The sequence below is a fragment of the Peromyscus eremicus genome, chromosome 8b (assembly GCF_949786415.1).
Source record: "Peromyscus eremicus chromosome 8b, PerEre_H2_v1, whole genome shotgun sequence".
In the NCBI taxonomy this organism is placed as follows: Eukaryota; Metazoa; Chordata; class Mammalia; order Rodentia; family Cricetidae; genus Peromyscus; species Peromyscus eremicus.
In genome coordinates, this window is record NC_081424.1 from 27,431,368 (window position 1) to 27,445,671 (window position 14,304).

The 14,304-nt window shown below is 41.8% G+C and overlaps 1 protein-coding gene across 2 annotated transcripts in view; it reads left to right on the forward strand.

The window, feature by feature from the left end:
• The first annotated feature begins 575 nt into the window (after positions 1 to 575).
• The window catches only part of Rspo3 (R-spondin 3), an 87,767-nt gene continuing 74,038 nt past the window's right edge, over positions 576 to 14,304 (forward strand). The window contains exon 1 of one of the 2 annotated variants that reach the window (XM_059272607.1): positions 576 to 838. In XM_059272607.1, coding sequence (XP_059128590.1) covers positions 742 to 838 — 97 coding nt within the window. In that variant the 5' untranslated portion in view covers positions 576 to 741. The remainder of the gene's footprint in view (positions 839 to 14,304) is intronic. The other variant, XM_059272608.1, reaches the window with a different exon arrangement.

The window sequence follows — 14,304 nt, forward strand, 5'->3', positions numbered from 1 at the left end:
CTGCCAAATCGCAACGCCTGTACTTTTCCAGCTCCCTCTTTCTCTCTTGAAATTGAAAGTTATTGAGGTCGCTCGGGGTTGTTGCTCCGGCAGTTTCCTTCCCCGCCCCCGAGCTCCCCCCGCCCCCCGCAGCCATCCCCCTCTCTCCCCCCCCCCCCTCCCTCCTCCCGAATGGGGTGCTCCCAGCCCTGCCCAACACTGGAGCGGCTTCTGCTCGGGAACGCCAGAAGCAGCTCGGGTCTCTCCAGCGCCCCTTGGCCATGGCCGCGGTCCCCACGGCGTCCGCTCCTCTGCGCTCCCGGGGTCCCCGGCACTGCCGCAGCCACCGCAGCCTCTGAGCCCCAGGGGCCACTGCTCGCCGGGATCCCGCCGGCGGCCGCCGCCGCAGCGCAGCCCAGGCTAACCTGCCGCCAGCCAGCCAGCCAGCCAGCCAGCCAGCCAGCCAGGAGGCTCCTGCAACCTTCGCTCGCGGCGATGACAGCCACCTCCGAGCAGCCGGCTGGGTTCGGACAATTTGAGAATGCAATTGTTGGTTTCCCTGCCCACCCGCCCCGTTTCGCTTGCCATCACAGCACGCCTGTTGGATCTCAGTGGAGAAGTCCCGCTGCTCTGGTTCTTCACCGCTCCATATAGACACGCCTAAAACCTAACGTACATATTTAAAAAAAAAAAAAAAACATTAACTATAACTAACAGTCAAAAGAAAAAGGAGAGAAAGAAGGGAAACATTACTGGGTTACTATGCACTTGCGACTGATTTCTTGGTTTTTTATCATTTTGAACTTTATGGAATACATCGGCAGCCAAAACGCCTCCCGGGGAAGGCGCCAGCGAAGAAGTAAGTGCAGCTTTTTGGTTTGGGGTTTTATTTATTTTATTTTATTTTATTATGTTGTTGTTGTTGTTGTTTTGGCTTGTGTTAAGCATTTGCTCCCTTCCACCGCATTCACCTGTCGGGGTCGCCTTGCCTGCCCAGAGTCAGCTGCCAGAGAAAACAGTCCTTCCAGCCTACATCCTATGCGTCCCGTAGGAGATAACAGTTGGGGCACTGGCTCTCCTTCTCAAGCCATTGCTGGAGTCTATGCACCGGGCGCTGGCCTGGCTCCCGCCTCCTTGTAATTCGGGGTCTGGAAATGTTCCTTTCTTGCTTAGATTCGCTCTAGGGATTTGTGCTTTCCTTTAGAGGCTCCGACGGAGGCCTAGAGCCCCAGGCAGCTGGGATGCCTGTCCCTGCCTTGGGGTTGCTTGATACTGGCGCACCCGGCACACCGCAAGTCGCCGCCTGGCTCAGGGGAACTTTGGCTGAGCCCCCAGGCTGCTTTATGGTAGTCAAAGCAAGCATTCTGGGGCGGGACTGGAGCGGGGGTGGGGGGCAGCTGAGCAAGCCCCTGCGCTGCCGCTTCCCACGACGCGCACACGAGTGGGAATAGACAGGCGCGGGGGCGCGGGGGGCTTCCACGACCGTCTGCGGAGTTGCCCCAAGTCCCACGCTCCGGGGTCTGAATGCAGAGGAAGTCCGGAGGTTTGGAACTCCAGTTACGGTCTTGCCTTGCCTGCCCCCACGTGAGCGCTTTGGCCTTCTCAGACTCTTTCAAGTGGGTCCCCTGAGACAGGCACGTAGTGAGAACGGGGTTCTGTCGCGGCTGCGTGAAATGGTCCCCTCGCCGGAATTAAACGGGGCCGTCCGGGCAGCCTCCACCCAAGCTGGTCTGAGGCAAGCGGGCATCTTTCAGAGATTCTGGAAGAGATGCGAGGGTGGCTTCACTGTTCCCGGGTGGCCCGGCGTGCAGCTCTGCTGTGGGTACCCGCGAGGGGAGTCCTTTCGCAGAGTTAAGGATGACCCTGGCTTGGCGGAGGGCTCAGGAACCGAGGGCTAGCTAGTAAGGGGGACTAACTGACATCACCCAGTAAAGCTATTCCGGCTGGTCAGCCCAGGACCTTGTCCGGTCTCCCAATGAGATCTCTTCCCAAGTGTCCAGCCCGCAAACCCCTTGGGGCAGCAACGCCTGCAGCTCTCGGGACACAACAGCACTTGTGTGGGGTGGAAATTTAGTAATCGCCTCTCGCCACTGTTTGTCTCTGCCCTGGCCCTGGACGTGAGGGTCCCCTGAAAGCTCCCTTTGTACCTCTAAGCCCAGGCCAGACAAAGTTTGATTCACCTGAAAATTGCCTTTAAAAATCGTGGCTGGGAGGGAGCGCCAGAGGCTTGGAGTCCGAGTTGGCCCCACTGCCTCTAGGATCGCGTCTCAGCGCAGGAGGGCCTAAACTAAACATGTCAGGGCATCCGATTTATTATTCTTGGCCTCTGGGTGGTTTGTATTCTCTGCAACCCTGCCACCCAGTCTATCGCTCAGGCCCTGCGGCTGCCGCACGGAAGCAGCGGCCTGGGGCTCAGAGGTCTTCATCGCCACCCCAGGCAAGCTAGATCCACTGGGTACTGAGTTTCAGGGCCAGTGGGGAAACCAAAGTCAGGAGAAACTCAGCTTCTTGCCCCGCATAGCTCACACCAAACTGCGTATCACAGTCCACTCCAACCCAATAGTGTCCCCCACCCACGCCCGGGAGCTACATATTTGCCCGGATGGGGCAGGATCCTGTGCCTCAGTGTCACTGATACCTGGGTTTCTGGCTGTGTGGCTTCTGTTTCTGAAGGAAACAAAAGAAAGTTTGTGATGTGTTCCTTCTCATCTCCTCCAGTGAGGTCTAGAGCGGGGGAAAACTCTGGGTGCGCACATCTAGGGTGGGACTAGAAGGGTGATGTGTGAAGCCTAAAGGAGACGGCTTTTCTCTCTGCCTGGATCATCCCAAGGCCAAGTCAAAGGCGCCCTCTGGTTGTGCTGAGGGGATGAAAGAGGAAATCAGTGGAATGGAGCTGAAATTCCGGTGATTCTATGGGAGTGGATCTGAAAAGGAGGTCTTGCAGGCTACTCAGCTGCTGCTGCTGCTGCTGCCGCTGCTGCTGCGCGCTCCTCTGCGTTTGCGGCTTGCTTGCTTCTGCAATACTGGGAGAGGGGCGACCCCTTGCGTCCTCTGAGCAGACAGAAGAATTATTTGGCAGGCGCCGCATGGCTTTTTTGGAGCAAGGATCAGAAGGTTAAATGTCCTTGTTAAATGTCCAGAGACTCGAAACTAACGCTGCACGTTCATAAATTCACCTGGATCATGTTTTTTTTTTTTGAAATATCTGAATAAAAAGGTCCTTAATAGTAACTGGGATTATTTTTTATAATGAATAGTAAAGTAGTGGTCCAATTACTTTAAAACTGGTCAGACATCCCTATTTTTTCCCCACGATAAAGCAACTTAAGTGAGCAGTTAAGAGTATCGCTTTTGCTTTGCAACAAATAGCTTCATCTTCTTAAACTTTTAGAAACAAAACTAATAACAGAAGTAGAAAATTAGGCTAAAAATATTTCCTAAAGTTTTTTTTTTTAAAGTGGTCTCTTGAATGTTTCAGTACCAAAGGTACTTGCTAACAAAGTTTGTCATTTACAGAGTTAAATGTGTTCAGATCTAACAACCATAGTTTGTCATCAGATATAGCCAACAGAGTTACACAAATATTGTTTCTCTGCAATAATTAGTATTCTATTGATCTCTACTTGGCAACAAACCATCGACCCTAATTATTACACACTACTATAGTCTCTAGGAAAAAAATGCACAGTTCTTTAAAACAGAAGTCTTGTACTTTTAAAATATATATGTAATTATGGTGAATAAACAAAACAAAAATTTACTAATTTTGATTGATATACAGTGCCCAGGGTACAAAGTGAAGTCTTTACTCAAAAGAAGCCACCTTCCAGCAAGATTTTTTAGCAGCAAGCCCTAGATGTGGGTCCTGGGTGCTAATTTACAAAGCCTAAACTCGCTCTTTAAACTCATCTCCAGCTTTGTTAGCTTTTCCCTTTGAAACTCCGTAAAGCCAACCTTCAAATTTGGGGTTGTATATTAATACAATTTAAACATCATCTTATCACAACATCCTTCCTAATCATAATTCCTTCCTAATGCATCACATTTCACCTGCATTGTTTTTATGGGACCAGAAACTGTCATTTGGCTAGCATTGATCACCCTTCTGTAGAGAATGAATTGAAGAAACAGGGCCCAAGTAACCTGCCAGAGAGCCAGTGAATGAAACTTGTCTTCTCCCATGAACCTCCCTGCCCTTTATAATTTATACAATGTGTTGACCCTGCCATAGAGAGGATATCAAGCTATTAAAATAATTATCTTGGTAATCTCCAGATTGTCTTTTTCCCAATATGTTTAGAGAATGGGCCATTCTGCTTTAATAGCATCATCTTGATAAGTATTAATACAACATGGACAAATGTCAAACAATTACATACCAAACAGGACCAGAGCACTTTGCTTAACATTATTCAATTATCTAAAAGGCTCTATAGGATGATACTACCCCAGAGGGTTATTGTCAGAAGCAGGATATCAGGCACCCTGGTCTTCAACTGTGGCCATCTATTATGTCACCTTAGTGTTTCTGATTATAGACCATGCATGCTTTAGAAATTCATTATATGTCCAACAATTAAGCAGAGCTACCACAATCTGTAGAGAAATATGAAAAAGAATCATGAACACAAGAAAAATAATTACACTAATAACACACTTACTGGAGTATATTGATCACCACTTATGACAGTGTAGCAGATGTTGACTTACGGCTGTAAGGTTCTGAGGTACTCTTGATTTTACTTTTGGTCCTGGAGAACAAGCTAATGGACAAAAGAAGAAAACACTGAGATATTAATTTGAATGTTGCATTTGGAAATTGAGAACAACACATTTTTTTTCCCTCACTTGCTTACATTTGTCACCTGTATGCCTTAGTTTTGAGGAAAAAGTTTGACAGAGATATGAGCAAAATCGGTTGGAGTAAAGTGCCTTCTATGGCCTATCATGTGGTGTGAGTGTAAATCAAAGATAAGTTCAACTTTCTAGGAAGTAGTGGCAGGATACTGGATGAAATAAACAGAAATAAAAAGTGCGTTTACCTTTCTGAGTTCCAACTAAATCATCTTTGAGCTAGGAACTTGTTTCCCACACTAATTTGTTCCTACTCTATTTTAAGCCTGTGTTTACAGCTGCAGCAGAAAGATTTTACTCAGCACCTGAAAAATGGTGATTTAAAACACTGTCATCTTAGCCCCCATGTCACTCACTGAGGAACAAGTGAAAGGGGCTTATCACGAACATTTCAATATTGCTTTGAACATGCAATATGAGCAGGGCTTTAGCGTGTAAGTGCATGGGCTTTACTAAGCCATGTCTCCATGAAAGAGTTCCCTGGTTTTTAACGTTCTACAAATTAGGTCTCCAGAAAGCAATGAATTGAAATTACAACATGCAGTAAAATTTGATTTTCAAGTTGTTATAGGGAAACCCTTGGTACATTACTACAAAATGACTTTATTAGACATTTGATCCTTTTAGATTATTTGAATCTGGGTAGGGAATCTCTAGGTTGCCACTAAATGTCTAAAATATTTTCTAGTTTATTGTCTAATCATTTTAAGTATGTAGTAGTGTTTTTAATCCTTCATAACAAAGCATTTCAGAACCTTACATAAAGTAGTACTGAAATATTACTGTGAAATTACAAAAATGAGCTTTCAAAGTACAATTATTACAGATATTCTAATTTAATATTTTTTTCTCTTTACCTCTTTTTAAAACACTCAACTTAAGTATTTCCCTGATCTGTCTTCCCACTTCCTTGCTATTCATTCATACACTTATTCCCACTCACCATTCCCAACTTTCAGTGAATTCCTGAAATGCCACCACAATGGATATTGTGTTTCATGAAATGTAAGAATTAACTTTGGTTGCCATTAGGAAAGCATCTATAAGTTTTGAGAATATAGCAAGAGGCAGTCATGATAATGTGCTGGAATTGTGTTTGACTTAGTGAGCATGGTCCCTTCTTCTGATAGGATATTGTACACTGGTGTTATTTCCAAAATGATAATTTAAAATACCTTGGGTCGTAAGTTATGGTGATTTTTGTCTTGCTTTTAATTTTGTTGGAAAATACAGATTACTTCGTTGTACTTTTTGAAAGATTGCAATGAGTACATCATCTTACAAATTACCATCTGTTGAGTCACCTAGTAGATTTGAAGTGCTTTGCAAATAAGCCATAATAATATATATGAAGTATAAATAGGAATTTGTGGAAGATACGATTTTTTTGTTTGTGTAATGTACCCGATCATATCTTTTCATTCAGAGACATCACTAGCATTCTAATGATGCCATTTATCAAGAAGTGCTAAAGAAACAATGGAGTGTTCCATTGTCAAGGGTTATACTTTATCAAGAAAAGCTAAATGTCTGGGTATCACTGCATGCTAAGACTCCCGTTTTCCACCTGAAAAATCTCAACAATGTGACACTTAAATAAAACATCTGAAATCATTTCATATGTAAGCAGTGCTCATTTACAAAACATCCAATAGCAGTGTCTCTTGCCTTATAAGACCATCTCTGCCTTAGTTATAAGGTCGGCAAGAGATGAAGTTAACCATTTATCACCACTAAAATTCTTTGAGAATTAAAAAAAATGAAAAAACAGTGGTACCAAAGAATATGTTCACTCAGTCACATACATGGATAATTGTGACTGTCTGTATTTTATGCAAAATATAACCTAACTCTTCAAGGCACTGTCTTAAATAGGGCTGCATCTGACCTTTAATGATTTGATAAAGAACAAGTTTCATACATTTGTGATAGAGACTGAGACCTGGAAAGAGAGAATTCCCAGTGGGAGTTAGGAAGAGTGGAATGAGAGCTAAAGATCTCAATTCATGATCCAGCATGGTCACTAGTGTTTAGACGACCCAGGCAAGCCCCTTCTACCATGCTTGACAGTATTTTCTCCATGACTAGATGAGAGAGTTGAGTCATTTTAAAATATCCTTAGTTCTACACCATCTAATAGTCTTAACAACTATTAATCTTTTTGTGTGAAACAAAATTCGTTAGCAGGGAGCTAAATAGTTTTTCCAAATATACTCATCTTACTCAACTGGGATTATTAGATAAGGGTTAAAAAAGCAAACAAATAAAGTTATTCATTTGTAATAAGCAAATTTATCCCAGAAGACATACTACAGAGATTAACGAAGTGACTTCTCAAACTGGAGACTGGGTTACATATGACTTTCTGCGTCCTTCAGGTATTGTCTGAAAACTACAGCCAAGGCTGAAATAGGAACACTCGGGCAGGCTCATCTTGTTCTTAGCCATAGAATTCCTGGTGCTGGTTCAGAATGCCAAGTACAGGAATGCTTCAGAGTTTCCCTGTCATAGTAAGGTTTAAAGGTGGCCTGTGAAGGTAAGAAAAAGTCAAATCTGATAATCCACATTTAGGGACAAAAGTCCTACACTGTGACACTGAATGATTAAGCAGGACAATAATGCAGATGACTCATTTGGATGAATTCAATAGCCCTTGGCACTTAACTGAGTAGGAAGAAAAAAAGGAAGCAAGACCATATTTGGCATCAATTTAGGAGCATAAGGGTTCAGATGTTGGTAAAGAGAAAAATAAGCATAAACAAAGACAACAATGAGACAAGTAGGTTTGGTATGAAATTTATTTTACTTTTGAACTATCTTTTGTTTGAGGAGCTAGGAAGAAACAGGACTTGAGCTCCAACTTCAGAGATTATCAAGGACTGAAGTCAAGGATGGCAGTGTCACTCATAAAGGGGGGTGGGGTAGCTGGACACATGAGATAAAAATCCAGGGATTCCTTCCTTTATTTATCAAAAATGTTAGTGTTGCTGGCATTGAGGCTGCTTCAGGCAGTGTCAGCGAGATAACATTAAATCACTTTGCTGACGTTAAATACTTTAACGTATTATTTTCACCCGTGGTTTCTTTTTTTTTTTTTTATAGTACTTTCTGTTATATAAGAGAATGATTGCTGGCATCATGATCATTCTAAATTGCCAAATGTAGTAGTTGATGATTAGGCTTAGAAGTTCTACTACCTACAGAATGTGTTACGTTGCCACTGATCATAAGGAGAGTTCAAAACTTTCTAGCAGTGGAAGGGACATTCCTATGAGGTGTTGAACTATTGTATTTGCACCTAGCATCTCATAGTGGCGTTGTCACTTTCAAGTAGATTTCTCAATGAAAGTATGCTCATCTCAGGATAGGATAAAACTGAAGGCATCTAGTTAGTGTATCTACATTGCGCAACATCCCCAATCAGTATTTCACCAGATATCATGATAGTCAGGTCCAAGGTTTCTCACTGGTTCCATCTACTCATTTTGAGGTTTCATAGCAAATGGAGTATATTTTCCCCAGTATTTTAAGGACTTGGCAGAAGTATGAGTTAGATTTAGCTTACCTTTGAGCACCTCTCTAAAATTAATGTGCAGTAATATAGGCTGTATATTCACTCCCCAAAACTGTTTCTAGAAATATGCTCAGAAGCATATCTGTAATTATGTCCCAATAGGAAGCACATTCCTGAAAATGAGTGGTAAAACAGCCCCCGTTTTATTACTACATAATAAAAACCACCTCCACACACAGTAAAATAACAATCTACGAGCTACTTACTTTAGAATACCACCTTTTGGACATATATTCGGTCAAGTAAGAAAAGGATGGCTGCTTCTCACAGCTACAAAGGAACCTTACAGATATGGGTATAGTCACCTTGACAAAGGCTGTCACATACACAGAACAAGTGTCATTTCAACAGAGGCAATAAAATGATATGTCCAAGTGTGTTAAATGCCTCACAGCCAAGTCCAGCTTCACAGCCCTCAGGGCCACTGCAGCAGTCTATGTATTTTACACGATTGCATTTGTCTTTGAAAGTGAATATTGTGGTAACAACAAGTTCCTTAAGTACCTTCTCACCTCTCAGTAGACACCCTTTACTTGGTATGTTCCCCAAAATGACCTCATTTAGCCCACCTGTCCTAGAAAGAATGTGGAGTTTCCTTTTATCTGTTTATTATCATTTATTACTTATTCCGTTATCACAGAGAGGATATTTAGTTTCTATACTGCAGTTGAAGTTTAACTTCAAAGTCCAGGTATTTCAAGATTCACCCTCTATTCACTCTTGAGCTTGGTACATTCTCAAACCCCACTTCAGCCTTTCTCTTTCTTTCTTTCTTTGCTCATACTTTCTCACTTCTATGTAGTCTCCAACTCATCACTCTCCTTTGTCCCCTCTCTCCCTATAAACAGTTTCTAAACTAAGTTGCTGATCATTTTTTATAACACAAGCAATAAAATCACACAATTTATTGGACTATTGTAACATCCTTCTTCCCAAGTATGTCTTAATATCCAAGACAAGATTTACTTAGGCATGAAGATGTGGGCAAAGATGTAATTCTGTAGTTAAATGTCAGAACCCCTTGTATATAATTTACAATCACAATTGACATTTCCCCTGGCTAGTTTTTTTGTTATCCAGAAAGCTATCTTTATGATGCTTCATAAAAATCTGTTATTTATATTACTTTCACCAAGAGCATTAATAATAACCTCCACTCTGAATTTCTGCTTTATGAGCCCTCATGCAGGAATTGCTGATGCTGAGTTCATATTAGAATCACCTGGAGATCTTTAAAAATAAAAACAACTTGACCAAGTGACGCAGTCGCTGGAGATATAGGGCCTAGATTGTCTCAGTTTTAAAACTAGTCCTGGGGCTTCTAAGACAGAGCTGAAACCGATATGTTGTCAGACCCTTAATGCAAGCACAGCCATTACAGCTGAGCAACTGTTGAAAACTATGTCGCTTTTATGAGGGTTAGGCAGACAAAATAAACCTATGTGAAGTGTGCTAAGGGATGAGATATGTATCACCTGAACAGCCGAAAGCCCTCTCACAGCATGGTATTATTTCTCAATAGGAAATGGATAATCTCAAGGCATTGACTTGTGCAAGCGGAGCTATCCAAAAGAGGATCAATCACTTCATTCGAAAACAGAGAGCAAGGTGCACACAGGAAGGCATGACAGTGACCTTACCAGATGCTAGATCCCTGCAGCATGGCCTTCAGGGGAAGGGGATTGCCCTGCTGTGGTGGGTGAGGGAGTAAACAGTGCAACTGTAGAAATAAAATGGGGTATAAGCCACACTCAAACTTTTTCTCAAAGCTACTTAATAATGTACAACTGGATTTTTTTTTTTTATGTCTTACCAGATGATTGGTAATGTTTCCAAGTATCCTCCTTGTTGTCAGGAAAACTTTAATGGGAAGGCAACTGCCTAACAAGAAGAACATTTCTTTCTTTTATAGTCTCTACAATTCCTGACTAGCTTAGATTGACTACTGGTAATCGGTAAGACTACTATAAATAGCTGGGTGGGGGAAGCTAGACTCTTTGGAATGGATTAAATTTGGGGTAGACCATTAATTCACAGACGCTTGAATTTCACTCCTAACCTGTTCTTCTCTGAGAAGTTGTCTTCATTAACTCTTGTTTATTATTCTTTTTTAGTCAGTGCAGAGTTTTCAAACCTTGCCATAAACTAGGGAAAGCTCTATGTAAAAACGAGGTGGAAGTCTGGGCTTCCTGTCAGATTTCATTGTGCTTGTTAAGGGGGCTCTTTGGGAAAATTTGGGTTGCAATGAGTCACTAGGCCAAATCCCAATAGCCACAATTGCCAGAAGTAATCAGACTGAAGAAAGCCAGGCTCCTTGGGAGGAGGGTCATCATAGCATGCTTGAGACATTGCTCCGTGGTCAGACCTAGTTACTCGTCCCTAAGGATTGGGAGCAATCATGAGCTACAGAAAGCAGGAAACCCACCCCATTAAAACAATGCTTTTCTACTGACTTTCTTCTCAATAGGTTATTCACCCTGAGCATGCACAAGATGGAAATATGCCACCAGCACCGCCGGTGGCAGCAGCGGCGGCGGCACAATGCACGTCACAATCCTCATAAACCACCTGTCTGTCTGCAAGAGTGCAAAACCCACACAGAGAAGGCCTGCTGTCATTATGGCAAGTCCGCCTCCTCCCTTCCTGTGCAGATAAAAAGAGCCCCAGGAATTCAGTCTTTGTAAAAGAATTATCAGAAGGGAAAAGAAAGGAAAGAGGAAAAAAAAAAGTCCTCGTAAACATCCTCAGGTCAATTTAGACATAATATTAGGGAAAGGACATTTAACTATAAGAAAATGGTATTGCATTACAGCAGGACAGGAGTGCTAAAATCTGCAGTTAGAAAAAAGGCCAAGAGCAAATTTAGGATTCCTTGTACATAAAATAACCCCTTTCAGAAACCTAGTATCAGATAAGTAGAAGTTATCAGCAAAGAAGTGAGGCTATCATTTGAAAGTTTCAGTACAAGAAACAAAAAGACTGTTCAATCCTTCCATTCAAGTAGCACAGAGGGACCTGGCTGGATAATCCAGGGGAAAGTTTGTTTTTGAATCATTGCAGTTGCCTGGCATACTCAGGGTGTTTTATCACCTCATGGGATGGATCTTCAATTGAACAAACCCATAAAGCTCCCAGGGCTCACTGTCCTTAAAGATACGTATTCCTTCCTAATCTTGAATGACTTCAGTCTATTCCTTTATTACTTTGATCTTAGGCTACTAGATCTTTGTTTACACATATGGAAGCAAACCCCACTATTTTAAATATACAGATGAATTCATCTGCTGATCAGATTGTTTTAGCAACTGGCAATCTCCAGGTATCTTGGCAGATACATTTTGTCCTCATGTATATAATGAGATGTAATGAGCTGCTTCTCATTGTGGCCACTGTAGGAGAGCCACAGATGTCATTGCATTGGTTTGGAATCTGACAGTAGTCTAGGAATAGAAAAATCCAGTTTTCTTTCCCAGTTGAGCTGTAGAAGTGCTTTGAATGACTCCCACTACCACAGCCACCTCCAGCATCCAGACAACCAATTAAAACTATTTGTCAATGACCTTTAATATGCTGTTTGTCATTTAAAAGAAATGTTTATAGTTCTGAAAATCTGTATGAAATAGTTTTTGGACAAACTATTTAATTTATAGGCTATTGGGGGGAAAGCAATACAATTCATCACAAACGTGCTGCATTTACGTTGGTATTTGTCTCAGTGGATGATAGTTCTCTCCCAATGGATAAAGCCTGCCTGCTGATTCTACTTAGAAACTGCCCCTAGAACCATATCTCAGAATAAGTTTGATGTTGCAATACACTTCTTGTACAAGTTTCTCTTTGTGGACAATTTATTCAGTCTCTGAAAACTATGTGTCTTCTCTTCTTTAAACTGGGAACCAATGGTGAAGTTATTTTTACAAGAGCAATAAACTAAAGTGATTTTTGAAATAGCTTACCTGACTTTCTTTTCATGCTGAAGTACCTTTTGTTAATATAAACTCTTCATGTTCTAGCAGGAAGCTCCCTAAAATTCTAGGGCTGCTTAAAATTCTATGACCAGAAATCCCCTTTCTCCCCGGCTACCAGCCCTCTCCTCCTGGGAGTATGCTAGCAATTTTTCACAATTCATTCTGACAACTGTTCTAGTGTAAATATTTAGAGAAATCCTTTCCATTAGAGATTAAACAAAGTATAAGTAACTGTTCAGAAATGATAGGTCTTTATTCATGTTTGCAAGAGCAGACCTTACTTTAATCTGATGCATAGATGCCAATACCCTCAGTAAAGACCAAAGGAAAAAGAGCCAAGACAGGAATTAAAATGTGCTGTATGTAATTTGAACTGCAAAATATTACTTATCATTTACCCCTACCGGGTTTATGCTTAAAAAAATGCACATAATGTATAGAAAAATGAATTCATTTCAGTTGAAAATATAAAAAAAATGAGTTACCAGTGTTTAAATTGATCAAAAGAGTAGGGGGTAATTACACATCTCCTCATCACTTAAACAGGCCCTTGCTATTTCACCACATGCTCACCAGAGTGAAGCAACTCGTGTGAGATGTGATCTGACATAAGCTCTGGTTTCTCTATTATTTCTCGGGAATTAGTATTAAAGGGAATGTGGGCTGAACTCTAATGCTTATATCCAATATTACTTGTGAGAATAGAGTGCCAACCCCAGCCTCAAGGAGTAAGCTCACCACTATCCTCTCTCCGTGTTTCCTGTCCACACAAAATTCTCAAATAATGAGTACACACAGGCTTCCCTCAGGACCCAGAGTGAACTGGTCACTGAGTGCAGTGCTCAGGTGCTCAACTCTCTTATATAATCAACACAGCAGAGTTGAAGATATGACTCATGCACACTCTGGCATATTTAAGTCATCTTCTGAGGGCTTACAACACTTAGTACTTATAAATACAGTATTTTTAGGGGAAAAATAACAAAGAAAAAGTAGGCAAGTTTAGTAGTACAGACACAATTTTTTGAAAAATTATTTTAAGTCCTCGGTTGACATTGTAGACTCATGGACGCAGAGAGCTAAGTAAGTTAGGAGTGGCACAGTTAGGCAACTTAATGTATAAAGAACATCGCTGGCTGAAATTCAGATTAGTGTTACAATATCAGTGATCTTATGATGTGGGCTGGAAAATAAGCACAGACCTTAGCCAACTTGTTTCTCCTTCCCTTGAGGATGACACAGAAATACAAAAGTCTGTACTTTTGAATTCAGCTTAATCATTGACAATTCACAATCTAAGAGTTCTTGTTAGTCTATGACTTTTTTCTTTATAAAGTAGGGTTTTAAAGAATACATTAATATTTTTCCAATAAAAATTTATTATAGAACTTAGATGTGAAGGTGCAAACTGCTGGGGATGTCTTTCTGTATGCTGTGAAGGTGTTGCTCTGATTGACTGATAAATAAATTGCTGATTGGCCAGTAGCCAGGCAGGAAGTATAGTATAGGCAGGATAAGCAGAGAGGAGAATGCTGGAAAGTGGAAGGCTGAGTCAGGAGATGCTGCCAGCCACCACCACCACGAGAAGCAAGACATAAAGTACAGGTAAGCCACAAGCCATGTGGCAACTTACAGATTAATAGCAATGGGTTAATTTAAGATAGAAAAAACTAGATAACAAGAAGCCTGCCACGGCCGTACAGTTTATAAGTAATATAAGTCTCTGGGTGTTTACTTGGTTGTGAGTAGTTGTGGGTCCGAGCGGGACTGGAGAAATCTCCAACTACAGCACACATGTAATCCCAGAGCTCAGGAAACTATGGCGGGTGATTTTCAACATCAACCTAAGAACTGTGTCTCAATGTCTCCAATGAGATTTTATTCCTGTGCTTTGACGTCAAACATACAGTATTTACTGAATTTCAAACT